General features: G+C 34.7%; 3 protein-coding genes across 4 annotated transcripts; all 3 read right to left on the bottom strand.

Moving 5' to 3' along the window:
• Window positions 1-883: 883 nt before the first annotated feature.
• On the bottom strand, window positions 884-6,966 carry strat (RAB interacting factor STRAT). The gene is made up of 5 exons (XM_080156386.1): window positions 6,808-6,966; window positions 4,016-4,125; window positions 3,032-3,094; window positions 1,639-1,698; window positions 884-1,023 (listed from the first exon to the last, which is right to left on the bottom strand). The coding sequence occupies exons 1-5, from the start codon at window positions 6,863-6,865 to the stop codon at window positions 925-927; spliced, it is 390 nt and encodes a 129-aa protein (XP_080012512.1). The 5' UTR covers window positions 6,866-6,966; the 3' UTR covers window positions 884-924.
• Window positions 6,967-7,785: 819 nt separating this feature from the next.
• Window positions 7,786-12,155, bottom strand: LOC145316091 (ubiquitin-conjugating enzyme E2 G1-like). Of its 2 annotated transcripts, XR_013878295.1 has the most exons (6): window positions 12,012-12,155; window positions 11,043-11,144; window positions 10,635-10,809; window positions 9,122-9,287; window positions 8,482-8,631; window positions 7,786-7,831 (listed from the first exon to the last, which is right to left on the bottom strand). XR_013878295.1 is itself a non-coding variant. In XM_080156384.1 (5 exons), exons 1-5 carry the CDS (start codon window positions 12,027-12,029, stop codon window positions 8,586-8,588), a joined length of 507 nt encoding a protein of 168 aa, XP_080012510.1. In that variant the 5' UTR covers window positions 12,030-12,155; the 3' UTR covers window positions 8,382-8,585. The 2 variants fall into 2 exon arrangements, 1 of the variants encoding a protein (XP_080012510.1); XM_080156384.1 differs by lacking the exon at window positions 7,786-7,831 and having other exon boundaries at window positions 8,382-8,631.
• On the bottom strand, window positions 12,069-15,288 carry LOC145316090 (uncharacterized). The gene is made up of 2 exons (XM_080156383.1): window positions 14,850-15,288; window positions 12,069-13,774 (listed from the first exon to the last, which is right to left on the bottom strand). The coding sequence occupies exons 1-2, from the start codon at window positions 15,159-15,161 to the stop codon at window positions 12,878-12,880; spliced, it is 1,209 nt and encodes a 402-aa protein (XP_080012509.1). The 5' UTR covers window positions 15,162-15,288; the 3' UTR covers window positions 12,069-12,877.
• Between the last annotated feature and the right edge of the window lie 679 nt (window positions 15,289-15,967).

The following is a 15,967-nucleotide window of genomic DNA, read 5'->3' on the forward strand; positions in this document are numbered from 1 at the left end:
AATTGGGGATGATTTTTTCACAGAGGTTTCGTTCCATGGTGCGATTGGAGTTCCCCTGGCCTACCTGCTGAAAAAAATCGGGGTGACGGGAAATGTTGTTGCTTTATTGGATTGGTGGTGACACCCCCCGAGAAATAGCTTAAAACAACCACAGGACCAGTAAGTACATTTCCTGAATAGTAAAACTCAATCGGTTCAGCTGTTAACGAGATTTTAAGCTTCAAACATACAGACATACATTGTTCTACTTGGTAGAATAGATGTATTTATCATATAATAATATTGGATCTGAAACCAGATTATCATGTATTCTTATAAAGTTAAACTTGTAGAGGACTAAATTAACGATTCACCCCATTCCCTCCTACTTGATGAACGAACTGACCAATAAATGACAGTGAAAATAGTCACCTAAATTTACGACAATTTTTCCCCTGTCATAATTAACATGTATATTATATACATCCATTAATAAACGACATTGAATTAAAGTCTGTAAATTGCTACCAGTGTTGCTGCCGTACGGAAAACTGCAGACAGATAAGCTAATTAACTAACGTATATTGATCTAAAAGTAGCGTTAAATTAACCTCCAGTCTAAAAGGACACCTGTACCAGGTACATAAGGCAATAAGTAAACTAAGATAAAAATATGATGCAAAATTTTCCAAATTATATCGGAATGTGAGGCTCAAACCAAAAACATCCCATATCACAATAGAAATATTATATCTAGATGTTCTGGATAACGGCATTGTGAGCTTGTACATAAAGTCTTAAAGATAAGCTAAAATAAACCCATTCATAAGTCCATTATTTCTGCCCATAAGACTCAAGATATAGAGTAGCTTTGCACCAATATAACAAACATAAATAAAATGAATAAAAACTATTGTAAAAGCTTTATTATGCAAGTTTTAAAAGTTAAATTTTTTGTACTCTGTCGATGGCCAGGTAGGAGAGCTTGGTGTTGAGGTCATGGAATCCTATGGGGCCAAGATCACAGTCAGCACAGGATAAAAACTAAAAATAAAGGAGTTTTTAATAAGTTTTAACAAAAATACAATCTATATATATTTGTGAAATATATGCATTTCATGAGTTGAGCCTGTTTCAGGTCAGGACATTCCTTTACTCTTTTAATTGTCTCGCATTTGACAGCAGCAGCAGATTTGCCTTTTATTAAAACGCGTCTAGGACCGAGACCAGGACCTAACTCTCCAACTACGAGCGGATTAGCTTCAGTTGTGGGGTTTCTACATAACCTGGAAAATTTTGTCCATAAGTTTTGTCACTCTATAGGTATTTATGTTTGTTTGTTCCAAAGTTTGATTTTAAAGCTTCGCTTTTATGGATGTTTTCATCCTCGTGAATTTGTGCATATCAAGATTTTGACAAATTCTAGAATATTTTTTTATTTTTCAGTATGGCTTTGAAGCAGATTAATATCCACAGAATTAGAACCAAGACAATTTTCCACGAATAATTAAATAATAATCATAAAATGTATACCAGTTTTGTCAGTACGAGCCTTCGGCCCATCGGGGATAACAAAACTAATTAAATCTTACAATTTTTCGTTTTAATTTCCGTGGAAACTGTCTATAATACGATGTGATAAATATCAAATAACTGAACCTTATGATTATCAACAGTGTTTGTAAAACCCAGGTTATCAAAATGGAACATGTCCTCGACCTAAGCAACATAAAACATTTATAGAATTTCAAAATAAAAATACTGCTATCTATAATACAAAGTAGCTTGATGTCTGTCCGTCTGTCTGTCTGTCCCTTAAGATCTCGGTAACCACTGAACTGATCGGATTCTACTTTTCAGGGTATATACCTATTGGTCCTGTGGTGGTTTTAAGCTATTTTCTTGGGGGGTGGGACACCCCCAACCCCCCAAAAAACTAAAAAAAAACCACCCCCCAAATTTTTTTTTTTTACATTTTTTGTAAAATCTCAGTAACTGCAGAACAAATCGGGCTCTACCCTTCTGGGAATATACCTACTGGTCCTCTGGTGGTTTTAAGCTATTTTCATGGGGGGTAGGACACCCCATCCCCCCAAAAATAAAAAAAATCCCAACTTTTTTACTTTTGTAAACAAAAACCAGTAATTGGGGTGGGGGAACCCCACTGCACCATGGGGCGAAGCCCCCATGAACCCCCCCCCCCCTCCAAAAAAAAAATTTTAAATATTTTTTTTATAAATTTTAATTTTTGTGTATGCGAACAACCTAGGTTTAATTTTTACGAATTGAAATTTTTGTGTATACAGCAAACAACCTGGATTTAATTTGTACGAATTGAAATTTTTGTGCATAAAGCGCACAACCTGGGTTTAATTTTACCACAGAGTAATTTAACAAAGAATATTTTTTTTAATATTTCTATATAGGAGGGTTGACTTCCCATTACTTCATAGGGCGAAGCCCCTAGAGGCTAGGGGCGAAGCCGCTATCTATAATACAAAGTAGGACGATGTCTGTCTGTCCGTCTGTCCGTCCGTCTGTCTGTCCCTTAAGATCTCGGTAACCACTGAACCGATCGGATTCTACTCTTCAGGGTATATACCTATTGGTCCTGTGGTGGTTTTAAGCTATTTTCTTGGGGGGTGGGACACCCCCAACCCCCCCAAAAACAAAAAAATCCCCCCCCCAATTTTTTTTTTTTTTTTTTTTTTTTTTTTTTTTTTATTTGCTGAAGATTTCCTAGGTCCTTTGTTAAAAAATATTTTTTATTCCAGCATTTATTTTGAATGAAAGAATAGTAACATTCTCTCACTAAAAACAATAAATATTAATTTTTTTTATCACCTCTTGGGGCAAAGCCCCTAGAGGCTAGGGGCGAAGCCGCTAGTATTTAATAAAGACCCAAAGATTTAATCCAACGAATAAGGGCCTGTTTATAAAACTTTGTAAACCAGTAGGATTTACAGTCCAGTGTACTCTCCCCACCTAACCACAATTTTACAATACATTGAAAGGGTTCAATAAAGATTTTTTTACGTACTATTATTTTTACCTTAAAGAATTTTTTCACGATTTCTTTCTCACCCTTAAAGCTGACCAACTCAAACTCAAGCTCCTACAAAAATTAAAATCGTAAATCAATCCTCATTATGTTAATATCAGTGAATGTGTATTTTTACACCTTGCTTATACAGACAGTTGATCGAGAATAGTGACATATAAGATTATTAGCGGATACGGATCTAGAGGCCTCTAGGGGCCTGAGTGGAGGGGGGGGGGGGGGGTTAAGAAAAAGTTAAAAAATAAACCTTCCCAGGACCTATGAGAACCTAAACTGTAAAGGAGAACCATATCTGTTCAGCGGTTAGAGATCCTTCAGTACAGACAGACACAGATCCTTTTACTTTTTTATTAGGAAAGAATTGATTCAGTGTTATGTACTGGTCTAAAGGGCCAACATAAAGAAGGTAAAAGGTTTTAACTTTTTAACCTTACCATTTATAAGTATTTATATTTTTGTGTACAATTTATGTAAAAACATACAATATATCATTTGTTATCCGAATATAAATGTGATACAGAGCCATGCTTGAATTTAATCTTTGGCTCTAGGAGAATTCTTCATTTTGTTATTTATATTTTGGGGAATATTAGTATTTCTGCTATTTATCTATCTTTCTTTATAAAATCTATAGGTATCATTGTATAAAAATTGATTTAAACCTTATTTTTAGAAGTAATGGAGATTCAATACCTTACCCAAAATGGCCAATCTGACACAATAATTCATTAAACTTGAAAAGGAATTTCTAGCAAGTGAGAATATTTGTTAGGTAATTTATGTATTTTATATAAACTTTCATAATACGAGCAACCAAATTTTGGACAACAGCTACCTAACTTATTAATTTTCCTACCTAGATGAAAAATATTTTGATTGCCCTTGAGAACTTAATGTGTACACTTTCTAACCAATAAAGTGGTCGGATTGTTCCTATACTGTGCTACTAGACTTTCTTCTTATTCCTCAACTTACCATAAAAGTTCCCATGCTTGGAGGAAGAATTTTTGAGCTGCAATTTATGCAAACAATCTGTTTTGTGTTCTTTCCTTCGTCATCGGTTTCCTCAACAATGGCAGCATTCTCTGGTGTAGGTATTTCAATGAAGTCACAATTATTTATTACACTTGATTGACATTAAGCCTTCTTTTTTAAAATTTAAAATCTAAACTTCATAAGCTCAGCACAAAAAAGCATTTTAGAAATATACTTATTGCATAGATATTAATATTATATAGGTAGGACATTAAAAACTTAAAACAAACCCCCAATAAATGTTAATAAAGGGGATAGCTTACACATAACTGAAAAATAAAGATAGATATCAAGAAGTGTAACAGTATTAGGCACTATTAGAATGTCATCATGCCCATTTAGTTAACTCAGACATTTTTTAAAGTAGCATCTACTACGACAGACTTATAGACAGATGAAATCCCAAAATATTTTTGAATAAATTCAGTTGATGATTATCCTACTCTATATGTGATACTAAATGATACGCCCCTAGAAGCACTTAATATGTTAGGGGTTGAATTTGACCCCTCCCCTTTAATTTATTTTAGGTTGTAAAGCACATCCCCTTATAAATTTTAGTTTTAACAAGACATTTTTAAATATTTTTTCTAGTGGTGATGTATCTTGTGAGGATGGTGGACCTATGCGAAGCTACAATTTAAAAAGAACAATTACGGTTGAGCGGTTAGCAAGATCCTTCGGTACAGACACACAGAGATCCTGTTACTTTTATAGAAGGATTAGTAAGATCTAACAAGCTAGGAGACGCTTAATAAAATAATAAGGGGGGGGGGGGGTAATCTCGTAATCAATGTATAAATGAGTAATCCTTGGTAGGTCTATTTTCCCTAAATTGAACAAAAAGTTAGAAAAGTAGCGGCTAACGGCTGAGCCGTTTAGCCATTTGTTGGGTATTTTAAAGCGAAATCCATCACGAAACCTCTCTCCACATAATGCTTTTTTTCCGCTCCAAAACGTTTTCAAACGGTTCTAGCCGGTAGTTGCTGGTACTAGAAATCTAAAAAATGTTTTTTTTGTATCATTTCACATTATTTAAAGCAAAAATATGTTTCAAAGAGTTGATTTCTACGTAATTTATGACAGATTTGCCCTAAAAATTGCCAAAAAAAGGCTACTTTTTGTTCGATTTAGGGAAAATAGACCTACCAAGGATTAATCATGCAAAATTTCAGATCAAAATTCAAAGGGGGGGGAGGGCGAAAGTGACACTTTTTGAAACCAAAACTAAAAGTCAAAGGAACTCAACTAAAAAAAGAGTTACAGATCTGAGATTTTGCATGGCAGTTGCTTTATAGGGGTACAATATGGAACTGTGAAAAAACGGCGGCGCAACCGCCGAAAAAAGGCAAAAAAAATTCGGCGGGAAACGGCGGTTTTCGGCGGATGCGCCGCCGTTTCTTCACAGTTCCATATTGTACCCCTATAAAGCAATGCAACTGCCATGCAAAATCTCAGACCTGTAACTCTTTTCTTAGTTGAGTTCCTTTGTTGACTTTTAGTTTTGGTTACAAAAAGTTTCACTTTCGCCCTCCCCCTTTTAAGTACCATTTATACATTGATTACGAGATGGTTGCATTAAACCACCCCCCCCCCCCCCCTTATATAAAATCAAATAGAATCGTGTTCGGATATGTCATACAGGAAAATAAAGGTACTAAGAAAGAGAGGGAATGTCTGATTGAGCCAATAGGAGAATCGCATCGGTACATACATTTAATTTCATTGGTTGAAATTTTGTACACATCTTGTTACGAATGCATGTTTTTTTTCATTTCATACATAGTTAAAAGTCAGCTGTAAACAGTATATTTTCTTAGTAGAAAGCTTTGCGGAATCAGAATTAATTGCCCAAAAATTTCGATTAAATTTGAAAGCTTCGAAACGAGGTGGATTCTTACAAAACAAGTTAGGCTGGCTACTCGCTGGTGAGGCAAAATTATTTTTGTGAAAAATCCTCCAAAATCGAATAAAAAAATTTACAAAAATTAAATAAAATATTAAAGGGTTATTAACATATGATTTTGTTTAATTTTTGTAGATTTTTAATGTGCTTTTGGATGATTTTTCACAAAAATAATTTTGCCTCACTATCGAGTAGCGAGTCTATAATATTTTAAGAATCCACATCAGCTTGAGTCGAAAGTAAACAATACTTGTCTGCTAGAAATGTTCCTTCTTAGATTTGACGAAAAAGGGGTTCAGAATATGCTTCTATTCTTCTATTTCTATTTACAGGAATTAACTGAGTGATATGCTGGAATAAGTTATAGCCAACACGCGTAATAAAACTAAAATAATATTTGGGGGGCAGATCAAAGGGGTAGTTGCACGAAATGCATTTAAACTCGAATTTAGTGAACTGCATATTTTTTCCTGTTCAATGGCTTAAACTACATTTCTAGGGCATTTCTTTGAAAGAATTTCAATTTTCTACCAAGTAGTTTTAAAAATATTAAGATTTAAGGAAATCGTATTTTTGAAAATAATTCATGAAAATAGCTGGCTTATTTCACAAAAACAGCATGATGACTAATCTAGTGATGTCTAATTGTTAATTTTTGTAATACAAAATTATATATGTTTGATGGCATACGTTTAACTTGAAATTATTTTTCTGAAATGCACTTCATGCAACTATCCCTTTAATAAGAGTTGACGACAGTTGAAGGTAGGTTTCGTGATTTATTTTCGAATTAATTTCGTTGTTGATATGAGCTGCTTTGAAATACCCTGAACATCTTTATCAGGTGCACTCCTTTCTTTCTCAGTTCCTACATTTTCATTCATCTGAAAAAATTGTTTAAAAATTACGAGCCTTCACTTACTTTTTTATACCTCAATGCTTACCTAATATTAGAGCCTATTTTACCAATAATCTAGGTATAACCTTCAACTGAATTAGAAGGAACTTATTGAATATTTCAGCTCTTTTTATGGAAGTTATCGTAGTAAATACAAAAGTACCACCTAAAAATAGCTGAAATTGCGAAATATTTCTCAAATTAATTCAGATGTGGGTTATAGCTTCTATTTTTCTCTTTCTTTATAAAATAATCAAATCCCGTTTCTTGCTAGGTACTTATTTATTATAGTATAATTATATTATACTATAATTATATTATAAGTATACTTGAAATTTTTTTACATATTCAAATTAAAGCCCTGGTTTTAAAATATTAAAATAAAATAATAAAACTCGCACATTACACACATATAATTTATTGAATGAGACGGAATTAGCATGTAAAAAAATGAGTGACAATGGAACTGAATATTTGAACAATATATATATAGACGGTAAAAAAGGTTTTTAAGATGATAAAAAAGGAACAAAACTTGTGGATTTTCTAGATTAAGCTTGAGTAGTTTCTATGTAAACTTGAATTAAATGAAAAATGAAAGTACAGCATTTCTAAATCAAATCTTTGATGCTGATGTAAAAAATTTTGATCACTTTAAAGCTAAGAAGGTCCTATAGTTGATAAAATTCACTAAATTCTTGCTAAGCTTTCTTATCCATACATAAAATTCGTATAAAAAGGTAATACATGGAATTTTTCTATGCAAATCAATAATAAAATGATCAAAAAAAGTGTGTTGAACAGGGTGATGAGGGGGATTAATCATCGGCGCCAAAAGTGATTCCACTGATTCTCTACGATAAAAAAGTGTCTTTCACAAAAAGAGCGTTAGCTTCTGATGTTAAAGGTGCTTTTATGTTGCAGGTTCGAGTTGAGGACAACATTCAGCTGTCTATTCATCAAACACATAAATTTGGATTCAGATTCACTCGGGGTGTTGGAGGAAGATCTTAGGGATTTTTTTGCTTATCTTCGGGACGTCATATAAAACTTTAACATGTGATAGTAAATGAATGTTTGCTAATTGTTTTTCAAATTAAGTACTCACTGTATTATTCATAGTTTAAAATGAGAAACATAAAAAAAGGGGGGGGGCGAAAGTGACACTTTTTGAAACCAAAACTAAGAGTCAACAAAGGAACTCAACTAAAAAAAGGGTTACAGGTCTGAGATTTTGCATGGCAGTTGCTTTATAGGGGTACAATATGGAACTGTGAAGAAACGGCGGCGCAACCGCCGAAAATCGCCGTTTCCCGCCGTAATTTTTGTTGCCTTTTCTCGGCGGTTTTCGGCAGTTGCGCCGCCGTTTCTTCACAGTTCCATATTGTACCCCTATAAAGCAACTGCCATGCAAAATGTCAGACCTGTAACTCTTTTTTTTTAGTTAAGTTCCTTTGACTTTCAGTTTTGGTTTCAAAAAGTGTCACTTTCGCCCCCCCCCTTTAAAAAGAAATTATGCTGTTAATACAGAGAATTAAATAAGTTTTTGTTTGTTGAACCTTGCTATGCTAATGATTGATTTATGATGATTTAAGTGGTTTCCTAGATGGATAAGAGGACTTTGAGCATGGGGCACGTGGAGAGGCTAGGTGTATGTGACATGGTGGTGAAGTGGGAGAGGAGGAGGGAGTATGGTCTGGGTAAAATTACAGCTCCTCTTGAGATTTCCGAACACATCTTGCCACCTTCTTTCTAAAAAGTAATAAATTGTTATTGGATTTTCTATTCTTTTAAGTGTCACTGCCTAGGTTTAATCTTAGAAGGTACCGAATCGTTTAAATGGGTAAATATGATTTATTTTTGGGTTTTCAAAGGTAGGTTGCGGGTAAAATCCGTGAAGGTTGTGTGTTTTAAGTTAAAAACAGTAGTAGAACTATAAAAAATTATGTTAACTTTTTTTAAAAAATTTTTGTCTAGGTATAGTTCTTTTTAATAACAAATACACATATTTAGTGAATATTATCGTTTTACTACTATTTTTAAGCCTTAAAACACATACCTTTACGAATTTTACCCGCAACCTACCTTTACAACACATTTTCTGTTTTCATTTGGGCGTTCTTTAGGGGGGGGGGGGGGGGGGGACAGAATGTTTTTTTTCTTGGGGGGGGGAGGGATGGTATAGGGTGTTGCACTTAGCAATATAGACTCATAGAGGGATAAAACGTAAAATAATACTTACTTGAATTCCGGGTACGCCTCCCTCCACTCCTTGGCCGCGTCTACGTTAGCTGGACTCTCGTCATTAGGGTCTGCGAGCATAGATATGACAGAAATGAGTATGGTTTCAACTGTGTGAATGGGTAACCATCGTTCACTAGCCTTCTCGTAGCCGTATCTATCATCTCCTAGATAAAAAAAAACATTCTTAAAAAAGTAAAAATAATACCTACCCCCCCCCCCCCCCCCTCCCTCATATATATTGTTTTCTCTTAAGTTTAAAATATTTTGGAGATATTATTTTCTGGGCTTTTCATCAATGTTGATGTCTAAAACCTGATCACACCAGGCCTCTCAATATGCATTTAGAATATATGCTGCATATTTTTCTTCTTAAAGGGGGGGGGGCGAAAGTGACACTTTTTGAAACCAAAACTAAGAGTCAACAAAGGAACTCAACTAAAAAAAGGGTTACAGGTCTGAGATTTTGCATGGCAGTTGCTTTATAGGGGTACAATATGGAACTGTGAAGAAACGGCGGCGCAACCGCCGAAAACCGCCGTTTCCCGCCGTAATTTTTTTTGCCTTTTCTCGGTGGTTTTCGGCGGTTGCGCCGCCGTTTCTTCACAGTTCCATATTGTACCCCTATAATGCAACTGCCATGCAAAATGTCAGACCTGTAACTCTTTTTTTAGTTGAGTTCCTTTGACTTTTAGTTTTGGTTTCAAAAAGTGTCACTTTCGCCCCCCCCCCCCCTTTAAAATAATTAATCTTAATTTATAAAGATTTTAACTAGACTAAATGGCCGAAGACCTGCCCAGGTCTAATAATACGCATTTAGAATAGTCATAAAACGAAAACCATATACTTTAACAGAAGTAAAAACCTATTAAATAATAAATAAAATATTAAATATATATTTTAAGGTTTCTCTGAATTTCTTACTCCCGGATTTAAAGATTCATAATAGTTTAGTACAAAAGCACTTAATGCCTATTGATAATTTTTCCATTTCTCGAAAGAAGATACTGTTGAAATATAAATTGGTGATTGACGTATAAAAATTAATTAATGGTAACTCATGCTTTTAATACTATATATATTTTATTTATGTAATTTTTTTATAACTTTGGGAATCAACAATAAACAAGACAAATTAAAATTTTCCCCGAAAAATTAAACTAGAGCTGATTTTTCCCTTAATTTCATTTAACAGAAACCTGATATAGCAAAAATTGCTGTAGTACAAGCCTGTTAGGTGCTTAAAACACTTTATATCGTTCGTGCATAGCGCTACTTCAATGACCAAAATCATATCCAACATGAGAAGGATCTTGGAAAGCCCGGTATAGAAAATAAATACAAAAATGATTTTATTCCTTGACGAACCTTTTCAACTTCCCTTAAAATTGTCCTGTTATTTCAACTATTTTTACTCTCTTCTGTTGTAGTATTTGTTATGCAACGAGAAATTAAAAAAAGAACAAGAATTGCAAAAAAAACAAGTATAATTTTTGTACTCCTTCATAATTTACCTGGTTCATGTAAAATAGATATACAGACTTTGCCATTCTTGTCAATATTTGGGTGCCAGATCTCTGTAAGAATTCTCAACTCTGGAGGCTTCAAGGGATACTCTTTGGGAAACAGAAGGTGACATTTGAAAAATCCTCCCTCGTACAGGGTGTCTGGCGGTCCAATTATCATAACCTGTAATGTTATTAAAATAAATATAAGAATTAAGACAAGTGCATAAGCGTACTTAGATTTTTGAGTGGGTTTCGGTAATCCTCTAATACAAAACTGTTTTTTAAGTATCTCTTAAAATCATACATTTACTGAATATTTTTAGATTTTGATTTCAGGAAAGTTTGATGAAGTTCTTGGACAGGTTTTTAGCTATTTTTAAAAGTTTAATATGCCCCAAGAAGCTTCGTGCTTACCTCCCATCTGTAAATATCATCATCGTCTATGAGACCAGCAGAGAAACCCTCGACAGGATTTTTGTTCAACTCTGCCAACTGTTTACGAAGTAACAGGGATGCCTAAAAAAAATAATTTTGTCATAATCAAATAATATTAGAAAATTTATTTGTTGAAATGTCCCCAAAAAGAATAAATTAAATAAGTTATCAGTACATTTTAACCCTTTTAAGACTTAAAATAAGTTGATTTCAATTACATATTATTTGTGTTACTACTAAGAATGAAAATAACATTGTACTATTAAAGGGGGAGGGGGGGGGGGGAAATGTGGTGACTCGTGCCACGACATACCAGCAATTTTATTTTGGGTGCTACTCCCTTAGTTTTAGAGATAATTGGATGAAATCTTTTGGGCTGGGTCAGTAATTACCCCAACTATTGGTACCTTGATATACGAGAATTTGAAAAAAATGATGAAGTCCCCCCGCAGGGTTGCTTGTAAGGGGAAAAATTTTTGAAAAAAATAACATGGTCTCAAATGATTCCAAATTGCCTAATTCGGCGAGAAATGCAAAAAAAAAAATTTTTTTGGTGGCGGCGGAAAACGGCGGCGGGCGGCGGGAGCGGCGGTCCCGCCGCCGTTTTTTTTTGAAAGATACCAATAGTTGGGGGTAATTACTGACCCAGCCCAAAAGATTTCATCCAATTATCTCTAAAACTAAGGGAGTAGCACCCAAAATAAAATTGCTGGTATGTCGTGGCACGAGTCACCACATTTCCCCCCCCCCCCCCCTTTACTGGTACCCAAGATTTTTATAAACGCGTTTACTCATTTATTGGCTCTCAACCAACAATTCTAATCTTCAAAAGGCGAAATTAAATTTATCATCATTGGAGGTGCAATTTACATCAATTTTATCTTATCCCAGATCCCAGAAAGCCATTAAAGCTGGACACTCAATTTAAATGTGAAAATTAGCACTTACCGTTGAATTCTCCCCCATGGCAACCACTGAAACAAACCCTTCTTAAAACTAATCCACTCTGAAATATTAATAAATATAATTGGTAATGATTATAGAGCAGCTGCGCTATAAATAACCACATAAAACATGAAACAGAGGTGTATATTCTCCACAAGGAAGGGACAAAAATGGAAAAAAATGTTTTCTGTTCTCTTTAGGTATTTTTACATTTTCCCCCAATCACATATTTTTTATCCCCCCCCCCCCCTCTTCCCTGAGCAGGGTCAATTTTGCAGAATATACACCCCTGACATTAAAACAATTAACAAATCACAGCAATGAAAATACAATTATTATTTAACACATTTTTATCTACAAGTTGGTTTTGATTTAAAGTTCACAAACAAATAAATAAAGTTACCTACTTAAGAAAAATAGTTTATGCAAATTTTGTTGCTTACTTAAACGCAAGTCTTATAAAATCTATAGGTCAGTCAATATCAAATAATTTAAAATAAATATTAAAGTTGTCAAATATGGCAGTTTTTACATATAAATATTCTATCAAGACACCCAATTCTTAAGGTTTGTAAATTGTAAAAGAAAATTTTCAACTTTTCTATGGAGAAAACTGCTAAATACCTTGCTTGACGTAAATTAATGCCCTGATTTGCTATTTTTGATTTTAGATGAAAACAGAAATCCGTATTTCTACATGTCTAGCTGTTATTAGATATTTTCTCTTTTTTTTAAAGTAACATCTAATTTAGGGTTTCTAGAATTCATCAGCATTCCTTTCTTTCACAGGAGACATCTTACTTATTGTAAGTCTTCATTTTTATTTCTTCTTGATTTTACCAGTCTGCTTGTAATATTGAGAAAGAAAATCAGCCAGTGACCTCAGCAGGATCTACAACCCTCATCTCTCCTTGATGTTCATAGTCCAGCTGTTCTGCAAGGAAAACTGATCTTCGCCTTCCCGGATTTTCTGCCTGATAACTTAGATACTCATCAGCTGTCATTTCAGCAGAGGATTCTCTTTCGGATGTAGTTACTGTTGTAGCATAGTTTGTATCCAGTGTTAAGCTGTCAAATGAGGCGGCTCTGTTGTTGTCAGAAAAGACCGTGGGTTCAGCCGATTCACTATTATCTTCACAAAATATGACCTCCCTTACAATTGAAAGATCTAGTGGTCGGTAGTCGTCGGACATCTTTTCAGGTTGGTCCGTGGTGATACACAGTTCCTGTGCCATCTCCAGCAGGTTTAGAGATTCCATGTCATGAATTGGTGTGGATAAATTTTCTTCTGGTTCTAGGTTGACCAGCAGGTACACAGGAGACTCCATCTCTCCGGCTAGGGTATCCTGATGTTGACTAGAGTCCGCCAGGTTTATCTTTGAGATCATAGGTTCATTATTTGATTCTAAAGTTGTTATTTTATCCTCATTCAGTCTAGTACTACTGTTATCATAGTCTTGGCATCTGCTCTTGTTAATATGATTACGAATATGTGTTTGCATGTTTTTATGAAAACAACTTGTATATGGACAGTGAGGACATTTCAGGTTTTTAATCTTATCATGCATATTTTTGTGCTCTTTGAAAGCCTTGGCAAGCCGAAATGATTTTGAACACACGGGACACGTGAATGGTTTCTGATCAGAATGTATGGACATGTGGACTGTTAGGTGAGACTTCTGGAGGTAGCTTTTGCCACACACTCCACACTGGTGAGGTCTAGGGGCAGAGTGTGCCCTAACGTGTTTCTTGAAATAACTGCTATCCTGATATTATTAGGTTTGAGTTCATTGTTAATTCAATATGCTCACATCTACGGGATTATAGAAGAAAATATATAGGTATTAAGAAATATAAACTTTAACGAGAAAATATTTTGAAAATAAATAACACATGGATTTTAAGGAATTATGCATAGTAAGATCTTGGACAAAGTAGCTTCGAACAAAGTAGCTTCAGGACAAAGTAGCTTCAGGACATTTACTTAAGAAAAGTTGCTTCCTAAGAAAAATAGTCTCCAATATGGCCGCAGCGCTCGGCCCCCTGGCCTGCCTATCCGCGGGCGCTCGGCTCCCTAGCCTAAAACCTAACCTAACCTATGTTAGCCTCAGAACATTTATTTAAGAAAAATATCATCAACTGATAATACATTGGCGGTTTAGAATTTCGAGGATTTAGCAAAAAGTGGTTGATAGATTATTACAATTTTTAATAATGTTTTTACAATTTTTTGCGACCATGACCTTAAATAACAGTGGAGGCTACTTTGTCCTGAAGCTACTTTGTCCGAAGCTACTTTGTCTGAAGCTACTTTGTCTGAAGCTACTTTGTCCGAAGCTACTTTGTCCGAAGCTACTTTGTCCAGGATCACATAGTACAATAAAGAGAGGGGTAGGTTTCTGGTAAAGTAAAAAAGTAGTAGAACGATAAATAATTATGTTAACTTTTTTTTTTAAATTTGTCTATAGTTCTTTTCAATAAGAAATACACATATTTAGTTAATATTATCGTTCTACTACTATTTTTAAGCCTTAAAACACACACCTTTACGGATTCTACCAGAAACCTACCCCTCTCTTTATATTAATCCTTAATGATTATACAAAAAAATAAAAGTTCCCATTCTGTAGATTAAAATCATTTGTTAAAAAGTTTGGACACTTATACTTTAGAACCAACCAAACAAAATTCAAGAAAATTAGATGGATATAAAAAATTTGGGTACCAGTATAATAAATTTTCCAAAGTCCCTTCCAATCCCACCAGAAAAGCTAATTAACAAATCCCTTTGATGTCTTACTTTATTCTATTCCCTTAAAATATAAATGGACGCAAACCAACCTTAATAGTTTCATTGCATATATTACAAGTAAACGAGGCACTTTCGTGCGTCTTTTTATGTGCATTTAGAGCACCTCTGTGTGGAAAACGTTTGTTGCATACATCACAGGACAGCTTCTTCTCTCCGTGGACAGTCTTAACGTGGCATTTGAGTGTGTGTGGATCTCGCAGAGCTTTCCCACACTGTGTACACGTAAACTGTTGAACCTGGAGACTGCTAGGGGCCGACAGGTCCTGGAGGCTACCAGTGGCCTCAAAGGGAACCAATACAACCTTCTGTTCCTCTATGTCATGTCCGACTTTAAGCTCCATCGGTAGGTAGTGAGTTACCTCTTCTTATGTAAACAAATGTCACATTACAAGTTTTACGGGGGGAAATTCGGCAGTTGACTGCCAGACTTAGTAAAACTCTACATTTTAACTGAAAATAAAAATGTAAGGTTTTAGTAATGTTACTTAGATATAGATTTTTATTACGGCCGACAAATCAAATAATTTGCAATTGTTCTTAATTTGCCAATATGCAATATAGCAACAATTAATGATTTAGTCTGTCTGCTGACAATGAACTAAAACCATATACTAGAACTGTATTGATTAATAACTGAATACCTAAACCGTAAACGTGCTCAGGGTACAAATATATTAACCTCGTTAAGATTTTTAGCGGATACGCAGAGCCCTCAACGGGCACTTGAAATTAAAATGAGGGGGGGGGGGAGACGTTTTAATACATTCCCTAGACCAATGAGAAGCTTCACTATGAAGGAAATCAATATCGGTCCAGCGGTTAGTACTACACACACACACACACACACAGACAAACATACTGTTAATAAATAGGGGATGGGAGAGGGGGGGTGGGGAGGGGGTAGGAAGAAATTAAACTAACTTTTTGAGTTATTAACCAGGTTAAGTATTTCATATATACAGGGTATCCCTCGTAAACTGTTTTTTTTCAAACACTTATTACTCCCTTAATATTTGTAAAATAGAAAGTATTTGGCAGCCTACTACTGATCATTTAATCATATAGTGATGAAAAATCCGCTAAGTTAACAGAAAAAAATCTACAAGGGTTATACATAACAGGCTGATTTTAGTGAATATAAGACTAA

This window comes from Acartia tonsa, chromosome 4, assembly GCF_053477335.1.
Source record: "Acartia tonsa isolate MP-2025a chromosome 4, ASM5347733v1, whole genome shotgun sequence".
In the NCBI taxonomy this organism is placed as follows: domain Eukaryota; kingdom Metazoa; phylum Arthropoda; class Copepoda; order Calanoida; family Acartiidae; genus Acartia; species Acartia tonsa.

Excerpts from the sequence above, each read along its gene's own strand:
- LOC145316091 (XM_080156384.1), bottom strand. Across the intron at positions 10,810-11,042 it reads ATGATATTTACAGATGGGAG|GTTATGATAATTGGACCGCC; the intron begins GTAAGCACGAAG and ends ATAACATTACAG. Across the intron at positions 9,288-10,634 it reads ATCTATTTTACATGAACCAG|GAGATGATAGATACGGCTAC; the intron begins GTAAATTATGAA and ends TTTTTTATCTAG.
- LOC145316090 (XM_080156383.1), bottom strand. The coding sequence starts at position 15,161 with ATGGAGCTTAAAGTCGGACATGACATAGAGGAACAGAAGGTTGTATTG. Across the intron at positions 13,775-14,849 it reads TATGCAATGAAACTATTAAG|GATAGCAGTTATTTCAAGAA; the intron begins GTTGGTTTGCGT and ends TAATAATATCAG.
- strat (XM_080156386.1), bottom strand. The coding sequence starts at position 6,865 with ATGAATGAAAATGTAGGAACTGAGAAAGAAAGGAGTGCACCTGATAAA. Across the intron at positions 4,126-6,807 it reads ACCTGATAAAGATGTTCAGG|AGAATGCTGCCATTGTTGAG; the intron begins GTATTTCAAAGC and ends TACCTACACCAG. Across the intron at positions 1,024-1,638 it reads ACACTGTTGATAATCATAAG|TTTTTATCCTGTGCTGACTG; the intron begins GTTCAGTTATTT and ends CTTTATTTTTAG.